The sequence below is a fragment of the Vanacampus margaritifer genome, chromosome 2 (assembly GCF_051991255.1).
Source record: "Vanacampus margaritifer isolate UIUO_Vmar chromosome 2, RoL_Vmar_1.0, whole genome shotgun sequence".
NCBI lineage: Eukaryota > Metazoa > Chordata > Actinopteri > Syngnathiformes > Syngnathidae > Vanacampus > Vanacampus margaritifer.
The window spans coordinates 43465700-43478769 of NC_135433.1; the positions used below are offsets into that span (position 1 = coordinate 43465700).

General features: G+C 38.7%; 1 protein-coding gene across 2 annotated transcripts; it reads right to left on the reverse strand.

Moving 5' to 3' along the window:
- Positions 1-534: 534 nt before the first annotated feature.
- kdsr (3-ketodihydrosphingosine reductase) lies at positions 535-12996 on the reverse strand. Of its 2 annotated transcripts, none has more exons than XM_077556733.1 (10): positions 12551-12996; positions 12126-12215; positions 10952-11008; positions 10784-10849; positions 10615-10710; positions 10348-10539; positions 9278-9361; positions 9122-9205; positions 8825-8926; positions 535-6846 (listed from the first exon to the last, which is right to left on the reverse strand). In XM_077556733.1, exons 1-10 carry the CDS (start codon positions 12737-12739, stop codon positions 6727-6729), a joined length of 1080 nt encoding a protein of 359 aa, XP_077412859.1. In that variant the 5' UTR covers positions 12740-12996; the 3' UTR covers positions 535-6726. The 2 variants fall into 2 exon arrangements, with proteins under 2 accessions (XP_077412859.1, XP_077412860.1); XM_077556734.1 differs by lacking the exon at positions 535-6846 and adding an exon at positions 7639-7869.
- Positions 12997-13070: the final 74 nt, after the last annotated feature.

Genomic DNA, 13070 nt, shown 5'->3' on the forward strand with positions numbered 1-13070 from the left:
ATAAACAAGAGGCCGAACAACATAGCTCATAACCTGTAAAATAAAAAAATAAAAAAATACTGCTTTACAAAAATGTCATCATACAACTATGTGAATAAAGTAACGATGGGACTGACATCCAAAGAATATGCAGTCACGTGGCAAATGCAGGCACACTCGGTTAAAGTCGTAATTTTTCATTTGATTGTTTTATACTGACGGAATTTAATACTCGGTGATCGGCAAGAGCACATTCCAACTTGTTCAGTCAATGGGAATGTCAACAGATAACCTCACGTATTTGGGGGAAACATTGTTCTCGTACATGAACAAATTCTAAATAAATTCATAATGCAATAAGGATAAAGTATTTCATGACATATAAAAAACTTTTTTTTAAAAGTACAGTACTTTATTTTCAGAGACATTTTTTGATTTTATTTTCAGTGTGGCCCCAACACTTTTTTTTAAAGACAGTTTAAAATGACACACAAAAACAGGACATTTTATGCCCTCAGGACTACAATCATTAAAAAAAAAATCAAACATGGGGAGTTGGAATTTCCACACATGTATTTATTCAGTTCAACTGTCAGAAATAATACAACAGTGATGCTCGACTTCTGACAGTTTGCTTGCTTTCCATGGCACGCAAGGTGAAAGGGGAGGAAGAAAACACACACAGTGAACATAAATTGTGTTTGTGTTGGCGATTGTTAAATGACAAGTGACGACATAGCCTGCCTAAGATTCCAATCCTGTAAATGCTCAAAGACATCGAAAGCACAGGCTTTTCTTTGCATAGCTTAACGGTGTTAAAACAACAGGCTACATGTTGTAGTCATTGCAGGTGCATCTCAATCAATTGCAGTATTAGCGAAAACTTCATTTATTGTGGGTTTGCAATTGAAAATGAGAAACTCATATTAGATATATATATATATATATACTGTATATAGAAAATTAAAGCTTATGAAAACCAAAAATTTCACTACCTCACATTAGATTACATAAAAAAAACCCGAAATGCTTTTTACTATTGAAATTAGGAAGGAATTTGCCTTAAAAAAAAGAAAGAAAAAAAATTCAGATTTGAGACAATTTACGAGCATAAAATCATTCTTATCCCTTACCATTTTTGTTTAAGAAGTAGCTACTCTACAGTGGATAAATAAAGTCTCCACACCTCTGTTCAAATGTCAGGTGTTCGTGATCAACTAGTGCTGTGCAATTCATCGAAATTCAATTACTCCACGATTACAAAATCAGCTTTAATCATAAACAAAAATAAAAGATTAAATACTAATTTTGAGTTGTTTAAATTGATATTTTTACACCTTTTTCATTTTAAAATGACTAATAAATCTTGTTAATTATAGTGTTTCAAAGAAATGTATGTCTTAATATTTTTACATTTAAACATTTTCTTGTTTTAAACAAAAAATGACTCTCCTAATTACGATTTCAATTATTACCAAATTAATCGTGATTAATATTTTCTTCATAATCTAGCAGCCTTATGATTAACAAACTGAGATCACGATTAATCTCAAAAACTTTTTTCCACCATTAATGTGAGCAATAACCTATACAATTTAATGAAGGGGCAAATAGGTCTTTAGATCTTTAAAATGTGGTTGTAGAAATTCCTGCCGTTTCCTGATCAATTTTCTTATCTTTTGGAGGAGTACCCCCAATCACACTCCACTTCTGACCAATGGCTTTGAAAAATGAGATGCTGTGGAAGGTCTATGTAACTTTATTTACCATTTACTAGTGGGGTACCGCAAGGGTCCACATTGGGTCCTAAACAATTTCTTAAGAATATTTACATCACAAGTATGTAGGAAATTGTCTGTCAAAATGTTTGGGGTTTCCCCTCTCCCCCCACTGCTTGCATACATTGGAGCTACTATCTTGCTTATGGATAATGCATTGTGGGCCATGTGTGTTCACATGGAAAGCCAACAGCAAACATGTTGCTATATATATAACCTTCTAAATAATAAATACAACAATTAAATGAAACCACCAGATAAGTTAGTAAAGCCTACTAGAAGATCTAAACTTGGAGTTTGAATGTGATTGGTTAAATCTTAACACAGCCACATTCTCATCCTCCCACCCGAAATTTATGTATACAGGCTATAGATCAAAATCCATTTCAACATAAAAAAATCTGACATTGGAACAGGTTTTTGAATTGAACTAGTGAAATAAATGAACTTTTCTGCAACATTCTAATTGACTAAGATGCGCCAGCATGTTTTGCTACCGCAAGACAATGAGAGGACGTTTGAAAGCAATAATAGAAGCTCGTCACGCCTTAAAACCAAAAATCAAACGAGAACGTCGTCAAACACGAGTCATGTCTTCTCACTTTCATGTTTTGGATTTCAAGAAGGCGTCTTTCACTAATTGACAACATACAATCCCAGAGACAAAATCAACCCCCCCCCAAAATAATTTGATTTTACAATGAAAAGCGGATATCATTGGTAAACTGCGTTCACAACCACGTGTCAGTGTGGACGGGCTTCATTGTGGTCGCTTGATCAGTAGTCACATCTTAAGGCTTAGTTGGAACAGGTCGCCGCTTATCTCCATGCGACCGCCAAGGAAAATGTCTCCACACATTTTGGCATTCAACTATCAGCGTGCGTAAAAAGACGAATTGATTTAATTACATTCTGGACCAAAGGAAGACTTACAAAAGACAATATTGGACACCATTTTGACAGGATTTTAGTATATGTCATTATTTATTTGGGGGGATTGTTTTTTTTTGTGCCTGTGCTTGGGAGGAAGTCAACAGTAGAGGGACAAGAATCTTTTGTGCATGTAAAACAAATCTCTAGCGCCCTCAGTGGACCTGCACGGGCATTACTTGAACCAGCAAGTCGCACTCTTCCCTGATTGAGGTCAGCGCCAACGCAGAATATGTGCAATGACACAAACATTGCATGTAAGCTTCCTTAAGCACGCACACTCCAAGAAAACAAAAACAAAAAAACAACTTGTATATTTGAGAGGTGAACGGTCACTTGAGCTCTCGTTCACAAAGACTTGAAATAATAGTACCTGCTGAAATAAAGTGAGATGATACAAAAAATGGTAAACGTCCAATGGCTATTTTCTCAACGAGGTTTGGTTCCGTCACAACACTGAAGCACGCACGCTTGCATTCACACACATGCACACTTTCCACCAAGCAATTCAATTCGGTTCCGTCTGGTAGGACATCTTTACATTTGTTTTGACTGCTGCCAAAATAATACCATACACTCCTTTTGCGCCCTTGCGATGGGGAACCTCAAGGTTGGAGCAAGTCTCACTGTGTTGCGTGTGGTTTTAGAGGGCGATTCAGTGATCGCTAGCACCACCTAGTGGTCAAAAAATAGAATAGGAAGCACGCAGGAGCATGCACACTACAGTGGCTCAGAGAGACCACATTTCGCAAGCCAACCATCAAGTCTTATTTTGCGCGAGCAAACGAGCATGAGCGACAGCGGCTTAGCAGCCGTTGTGAATTAGCCAGAGCAGCTAACAATAGCGGCTAGCCGGAGTTAGTCGGTGCCATAGGCTGGAGTGGCTAACAAGAGTGGCTAGTATGAGGAGCTAGTTAAAAAAAATAAAAATAAAATAAAAAAGCTAGTAAAAACTTGTGAGCGCAAAGGTGGCTAACAAGATTGGCTAGTGGGAGGAGCTAGTAAAAAAAAAGCTAAACTTGTGAGAGCAACAAGAGCGGCTAGTGGGAGGAGCTAGTAAAAAAAAAAGAAAAAAAAAAAAAAAAAGCTAGTAAAAGCTTGCGAGAGCAAAGCAGGAAGTGACAGGCGAACCACAGGAGTTAATGACGACCACCTGCAGGCCCCAGCTGTGAAAGGTAAGCTGCGGTCGACCCACTGGGTCCGACAATCAATGAAGTTGTCCTTTGGGCATCCGTAGCAGAAAGATGACAGCGAAACATGGCAGCTCGAGTAAGGTGAGACTACAGCCATGTGATATGATTAGTGATTACTAGACCTACTAAGATTATACACTACTCACAAAAAGTTAAGGATATTTGGCTTTTAGGTGAAATTTCAGGACGAGTCTAAAAATGCATTCAAAGCTTTAAAAGTGAACTTAATGTGAACTTTTTCAAGCTTTTGATTGAACATGTCCAATTGTTAAATGTTTCAGTACGTTTTGCACTTTTGCGAATATTGAGAGGGGACTCCGCCGCTGTAGGTGGCGGTATACACCGTAGAGATGGGATCCAAAAGAATTTAAAAGAAGAAGACCAGGAAGTCACTGCGCCATGTGATGATGTATGAGTTTTCTTTTGTAATTCTTAATAAACCGTAGCGTTTCTTTACTTTTTCCCATCTAAAATACCCTTAATATTCGTTTCTTTAATGAATTCCAAAAATATTTCTGTTTCGTCGCCCCAAACATAACTTACTTTATCGTCCGACATTGCTCTGGGACGACAAACGTGTGACGTAATATCCGGTCAAAACGTGCGACGTGTATTCGGTCTTGCCAGCGTTTATTCGCAAAACTTGTTTCTATTGCCAAAATTCATTTTCCTTATTTCAATATGCTTCAAAATCCACCCCCTCGAAGCGTCATAACTTTTTTTTTGCGAATTTTGCGCCCTTTTTTTGCATTTCTAGTGTTTCCATTTAATTTTATTTTCACATTTCTTGAAGATTTGAATAAAAATGGGTGGATGGAAATCCAACTTGACTCGACTTGTGAACAGCAATAGACGTCGTCAAGCTGTAACTGATGCTAATGGGCGTATGATGAGTTATTAAGATTTTTGTTGTTGTGGTGTACCCACCATTATTCTTAACTTTAGTTTTAATGAATTGTTTGAAATGAGGAAATCACCAATGCATCCTTCTCTTAAAGTCCTACAGTACTTTCATGATATGATAACACTGTAGCGTGAACTTTTTTAATTTTCCATAAATTTTACCTGAAAGCCAAATATCCCTAACTTTTTGTGAGTGTGTGTATATATATATATATATATATATATATATATATATATATATATATATATATATACACACACACTTTTATGTGATACATTTGTTTTAGATTCTATTGACAGTCGTTTTTTTTTTTTTAATGAATGAATTAGTAGTTCACCACTAGATGGCGCTATGGATCACTGAACGTCCCTTTAATTGCAGGCGCTTCTCTCCTTGGATTTCCTCCAGTCTCACATTGGCTTCATTTTATTGAACTTCCAAGCTGCTTCACGGTTCCCTGCTGGTTTGACAACTGCGATTATTTTTCTCTTAAATAATGCAGCAGCGTCTTTTATTCGATTTTTTTCCTTAGCTTGGTGAAAAAACTGCGACACACACACACTTTGTACGTCAAGCCTATTTTAGGTTGCTTGATTACCACACATAAATTCACCCGTGAATACTTCTGCTGTTTAGTAATCCAAGATGCTAAACCAAGTGCCGTGTCATGTTGAACAGGTTTTTATATTGTTGAGTGATGGTGTTGTTTTATTGATGACCTTGAGTACTCCCATTTACAAGCCTCGTAAACGCATCACTTGAAGAGAAGAGTATTTGCCAAAATAATATGTTTTATGTGCCCTCTCTAGTCAGAACATGGTATTACCTATTACAATTAATATTGTGTTCATGGATTAAGAATTAAGCAGAATAATCCACCCGATTTTAACCCTCCCAGGAGGCTATTTTATGCGGCGTCGCCCCTGCTGTTGACTGAAATTGATGTCACAGTGCCTGCAAGCTTGAATTATGATCACAGCTCACCTTTTTTTTTTATATGTATCTTCATTTTTGTTTTTATTTCTACCTGCAGTTATAGCTGGTGTGTTTTTATGTGTTTGCGTTGTTGATCAACTGCTGGTGTGTATACGTCAACAATCAGTATATTTCAACAACATTAACCTAGTGCGGTATGTTCTGATCCACTGCAGTCAAATTGGCAGATATTAAATGCGTATTGGATTTTTTTATCCTTATTTGGCAGAGGTTTTACACCAATCAGGAGATTCCCCCCGTTACGCTACCATGACACACGCGTCCCACCCTGTCCGACTGCTATGATGTCACGCTTACGGTATATAGCTAGTCTTCAGATCGCCATCATTCCGGTATGTAGCTAACCCAACCGGAATGCTTGGTGGAAACAAGAGTTAAACTCGCTGTTCCTTTCATACTAAAATTACATTTGTATTACTTAACACTTATATACATCACAGTTGCACACAACAGGCTACACGCGAGCGCGCACGCACACAACAGTCAGGGTGCCGACTGAGTGGTCTGATTAAGTGGTCTTTGCCAGCAAAGACTTAATGGTCGGAAAAAGTTGAGAATGCTTCTTACCGGGTGAAACGATACATTTCTAACATTTTAGAAGCATGCAACAAGAGGACAAAAGGTGACGCAGCCGGTCTTGTTTCACTAAAGCCCCCGTGGGAGGGAATTTCAGGCCATATTTGGCACAACCGGTCCGACAGGATATTGCTTTTCCTGCGCGAGAAGAGGCTGGGAGGCCCGCTACTGTTTACCATCGCCTCCCTCCATTATTACAACACCAAAATACACCTGCTAAAGTAAGGCTGCTCCTGTGGCAAGAAGCATGTGCACGTTAAAAGTGAAATGTCACTGGGGGTTGCGGGGGGCACAAGTAGCGGAGAGTAAACGCACTGTTCCGTTCACCTCGCTGCTTGCGGGCCTTTCCGAATGAGAGGGACAGCGGCGGCTACTCTCGCTTGTCGGCCGCCTTGGCCTGCTCCCTCTGAATCATGCAGCGCCGCACGATGCTGTCAAAACTTCCCAGGTAGAAGAGGGCGATGGTACGGAACAGACCCATGGTGACGATCTGTATAGAAAATACCATTACAAACGTGGATGACCGCAACTAGAAAGAATGTTTAGTGACTTTGTTCAATTTAAAATAGTCCAAATCCACAGAATTTCGGGTTCTTAACAGTACTTATTCTCAGATTTTTGTAGTACTCCATAAAAGCAGACTGATTATTTTTACTCCCCCCCCCAAATGATTCACAAACATATTTTACTTTGGAAAACAATAATCAATATTTTTGCCAATTTTCTGAAATTTCATGTATGCACATTTTCTGTTTTTTAATAAAAGGGATGGACATTTTCTGAAAGGTTCTCAGAAAAAAACCATTGAACTTCAACAGCAGTTTTAAAGTTACAAGAACTATCTAGTAAAATTTAAAATTATTGATTATAGTGGATATATTTATTGATCTTAAATAAGCACTTGATATTCTGCTTAAAAAATTGACCGTTTTAGAATTTGGGGACAGGCCAATGATTGACTAGAAATTATTTGGGCAAAATGTAGAAATAAGTAACACTCAAGCCAATACAATGTGGTGTACCACAAGGGCATATATTGAGTCCTGCACCATTTCTTATATATATTAATGATATCACAATTATGTCGGAAATTGTCTTCGAAAATGTTTTTTTTTTCCTTCCAACTGCTTACATACATTAGAGCTGCCATCTTGCTTATTGATAATACACTTTGGTCTTTGAGTGATGTGTGTCACTTGGAAAGCCAATCAAACATGTTGATCTACTCCCAAAGAAGCATACAGGGGGTCATTAGTTCACAAAGAAGTTCCTGCTCTACAACTGTGACATTTTTTGTTTTTAATGAAAAAATACAACAATCAAATGAAAACCACCAAGTTAGCTGGTAAGTGTCTGAAGCAACTAGTACATAACATTGAATGTTGGGACGCAAATTGAAGACTGTCGACACTTCCTTTTCACTCCTATGGTTTCATCAGTTATGAACATCGGTAGCATGGTGTACGATAGCTGCAACTGGTCAAGAATGCTGCTGTTCGAGTCCTTACTGGCACTGTACAAGGAAATTCATTACAAAGGCTTCCTGTAAGTCAAAGGATGGTCTAAAGAGCTTGGACCCAAATGTATTCAATACTTTTTGTTCAATAAAACACTTAAAAGACTCTTCAGGTTGTTTCCAGAACTGAACTAAATGAGGAAGTGTTCTGTTTGTGAAACAAAGAAAACTTTTTAAAAGACTACACAAATTAACTTGCCTTGCCTAGCAATTGACTGTAAACACACAAAGCCAAAGAACTGTTAAATTTCATTATGCAATGTGTAACAAAAAAGCAAGTAGCCCTGGATGCAGTTTGAGGCGTGCCTCAACGTCGGGTGAACTTAAACGTTTGACTCCGCTCACACGGATTTATCAAAATGGTTTAAACTATTTTTTTCAACAAAATTTGCAGAATTAATCATGCGCCGTCTTATGACGTAAAGTTATTTTTTTAAAAAGACATTATGGAGCATCGAAAATTACAAACACTCAAGCCTCAGTCAGCCGGGGCGAAGCTAACTGAACGCTTTGAGGAAGAAGTGGAAGTGCAGTACTACATGTCCCCAGCAGATTGCGCATCCCTGGACGGTTGAGGTTAGTATTTAGGTTTTGGTCAGTTTTTAATTTCCGTTGTTCAATACAGTATTCAAAACATACTGTACTCGGTAAGTGGTTATGTTTAGGTTTAACAACAAAGAAAGAAAGAAGGCACTTTGGGGTCGAAAATCCGTGTGGGCGGAGTAAAATGTTTAGGTCCACCCGACGTTGAGGCACACCTCGAACTGCGCTCTGCATTCAGGGTTTACTCACAAAAAGACAGCAGCTCCATTATGAAGAAATGTAAAAGATTCTAAAAAAATCCATCTTTGGGCAATGATTAATAAAAAAATCTTTGGATACTGTGCATTCAAATAAGTATATTTACGCCAACATGACAAAATAAGAATGCGAAACAAGTTCATGTGTGTACCTGCTGGAGACCCTCTGTGATGGAGGTGACAGGTGACATCCCACAGGTGAGTGCTGACAGCATGTAGCCGTCGGGACCCACGGAGCTGTTGAAGTTTCCCTGCTGTGAGAACCAAAAACAACACTTTATTTCATACATTAGTATTTACGGCATTCCCTTGCTTAATCCTGCATTGGTGCAGCTGCTAAACTAGTAAAATTCTAACAATCATACTTTGTGATGTTGAGTATAGCCATTCACACTGTTTATGTATTTTTTGGCCTCTGGGATACTAATTGCACAGGAATCACTTCTTACCACGGCATCTCGGACAACAATCTTGGCCACTTGGTCTGGTAGACAAACTCCGGAGGTTTCAGAAATTAATCTGGTTTCCAGAGGCTAAAATCCAAGAAAAGTGATTAAAGAGGTGTCAAACAATAATAAACATGTACAACGATGAACAACGTTTACCTTGGTCTTGTTTTCCTCAACCAGTCCTGGCGTGTCTGTGTCTGGTGGGAAGGCCAGCGTCACATAGATGTTGTATGGCTTTATCTGAAGTAAAACAATGTTCACTAAAGCGAGGTATACACATGCTGATAATCGGGCTGCTCCCTCACTAGATCCTCAGACATCTCTAAAAGACTATCCTAAGCGACTATCTTGTGGTGTGGGGCGCTGTAAATAGGGATTTTTCCTACACAGTCTTCTCAATCAACCATAAAGGGTAACCTGTTCAATATTTACAATTACAATGGCAAATCTTTATGGTTATGGTCAACACCAAGCTCGGCCGAGCCACGGACTCCTGATTGCGATGTGAGACGAAGTGATAGCCAATTAGGAAACGATTTAGAAGTTGTGCTGTCACTAGCAAATATTTTTAGAATCAATTATTATAGCGATTATTTAGCAAATAATCGTACAACTTCTTATTTCTGCATTACAGTGTATTACAAACATGTTTTTCCCCAATGACTTTTTATTCATTTGTTGGTTATTTGGTATTGATTAAAGAAATACATTTAAAATAACTGAAAAAGTAAGGAATATCACACGCAAAGGATTGATACTGTGGTTACCAACCTTTTTTAAACTGATTCAATTACTGACTCGTAGAAGCGGATGTTTGCAACTGCCTTATTTTGATTAAACACAAAAGATCTAGGAGTTGAAATTAGGTCATTTGAACAATTTTAAGATAAACAAGGGCTCTAAAGGATTACTCCATTAATCGATTAAATTTGACACTTCTACTTGGAAGCTTGCGCTGTTCTGCCGAGCAACAGGTTGTGTTGAGTGTTTGTAGAATGTGATTGACCACAATAAAAATGACAAAGAGTTCGCAACAACAATGAATATGACAAAAAGAGAAGCCCACACATGCTGATTTTGTTCCTTGTTGTGTGAATCTGTATGCAAGCACACCCTTTAAACAACATGGAGAAATAATTATTCTATGCGAAATTAGGAATCATTTCCATAGAATTGTATTCAAATGAAGGTAACAAAGAATCAAGTCAGGCCTCCTTTCTCCTTACCTCCATCTGCAGCGACTCGGCCAAACCGCGCAGTGCAAATTTTGACGGGGAATAAGCCGTGTAGCCAAACAGGCCGATCTGGCCCGCCTGGGAGGATACGAACATGATGCGGCCCATTCTTCTCTCCTTCATGGTGGTTATGACGGCACGTGTTGGATAAACACTGCCAAGGTAGTTCACCTCCATCAGCCTCTATTGGAGAAGAGAATGACAAGCTTGTTGACAAATGTAAATGGGAAATAATAGAAGTGTCTTAGGGCTACGCACCTTAAAACGGTCTACTTCCACTTCTTCAAACTTTCCAGAAAAAGATGTTCCGGCGCAGTTTACTAGCATATCGACAGGCCCCAACTTTTCTTGAGCCTGCGTGAGTACAAAAGCATATTTTAATACATCAGCAAAAATAATATGACCTCATGCGAAAGTAAAGCATTACCTGTTTTATAACACTTTCCACCTGACTGTAATCACTGGAAACATCCACTGATATGCAAAGTACAACCTGAGAGCAAAGATTGTTTTGTGTGTAATTTTATAACTCCCAACAATTGAAATCATGCATTTTTAAATAAATAAATAAAGTTGCATTTGAAAATCATCATACCTGTTTGTCATTGATGGCAAATTTCTCGACCTCCTTCTTGGCTTGAATCAACTTTGCCTACAAGAAAGTTAATGTCCACATTCATAACTTATGTACTGTATTTCCTCAAATAGTGGCCTTCACTCTAATATATGCGTACATACACTTTAATAAAAACAAACCACAAATTACACAGAACAAAACAGCTGGTGCCACCTACATGTGCACAACTGACACCACCATGTGCAGACGTCATTACCAGAACGGAAGACATGAGGCCTCTTCGGAAAGTCAAATTTCCTAACCTATATGCCACAATTCCTTAACCTTTGTTAGAATACATCATCGGGTCAAGGAGAGATGAAAAGGTGCTTTTTTTTTTCGAAAATAGGAAAGGACAACACAATTTCACACAATTCGACTTTACTTTTCCTAACTGGTGTCATCGTGAAAAATATGAAAGAAAAAAAAAACATACTAATGATTGTTTTTGTGAAGTCTCTATAATGTTGATGTTTTTTGATTGCTTTTGGAATTGCACACTCAAAATTAATAATGTAAAGGTGTTTATAATTGTAGTTCTCTCCCTTTTGCTTTGAATGTCTATTTCTTGGTTTCACTCCTTTTGTAACAAAAAAAAGCTTTAGTATTTTTATTAAATGATTTTTTATTTTTTTTACATTAAGCCTTGAGCATGAATCTCGAGAGTCTTCGCGTAGCCTGTCAACTACATCAGCGCACTGTTGCTTTAATTCTTGCTGCCGTAAAGAATTGTGGGTAATATCCTTTCGTAAAGGTTGGTCAGAATTAACCTTAACTAAATGTGGCATACAGGCACCTTTCGTAAACATTTGTAGAATTAAAATGCTCCTATTCTCCATGTACTGCCGGTTCATCTTGCTTGAATAGGATAGGAAAGGAAAGGAAATGTCCTAGGCAAAAACAAGAATCCGAAGAGGCCCATGGCATCTGTAAAGCTGAAGTGGGAATTTAAAAAAGCAGCTATGCAGCAAAAGCGGACAAACAGCTCAACACTGAACTAAAAAACTACATGGGATTGAAGAAAAACAAACAAGCGAGTCTTCACTTCACAACATACACTGCTTTGATATAACAATTTAGGTTATACATTTAAATGTGATGCCACCGCCTGAAAAAGACTACAATCATGTACATATTTAAAGTCATGACTTACCTCATCACGTGCCACCAGCGTGATAAAAGCTCCTTGTCTGTAGCACTCCATCGCTATGCATTTCCCAATACCACTGGAGCCTCCAGTCACCTGGAAATTGCAAGGTTGAACTGTGAATTAAATGTTTATCTACACACAGTTGGACATATGGTGCCGCTAAATGACCCTCACAATGATCCGAGACCAAATACAACACAGTAAAGTATTGCCTAAACTTCTAGCATTAGCTCAAGTTTCAATGCCTAGAAGCCAGTCACTCAGTATGACAGCTAACTAGTCATGCTCTCGACTGACTCGTGACAGTGGTAATATAGTAGCAATTGTCACATTAAATCGGAAAAACAATATTTTTAAAGAGCTACCACTGCAGTACTGGTGAAAAGCGCGCATATTCATCATGCAAAATGCTTCTGCGGTGGACTTACCACAACATGGGCCCCGTTCAGTTTGAGGGGTTTGGGGCTAATAAGCGGCGATATCATGTACAAAAGCAGCACGAAGGCGACAATGAAGGCGGCCACGACCAGCAGCATGATGAACGGCAGAAGCAGCCACCAGGAATGAACAAAAAGCCAACCCGTAATCGTTGAGCTCAAGTCTTCTTCTGGGGACATGAGTAATGACTGGCAGTGGTTAGCTTGCTTGCTAACTAGTTGGCCAGCTTCGGGGGTCGACAATGCAGCGACAAGGGGGCGGTGGCCTCTGGGGAGGCGAAACGCATGATTTCGGAGTTGTCCTAAAGTGATTGTCAAATATTCGGAGGTGTGTAACAGGCAGGTTTAATGGCCCGCGTTGGACCTTGGTTCGGCGTAACAAAGAGTAGTCCGTGTTAACCAAAACAAATTGCCAAGTAAAAGCGGACTTTCCCAGTTGCATGTGGTACATGTAGTTCTCAAGAGCAGCGGGCTCGTATTCTGACCACGCAGCCACGAGTGTAATTGAACT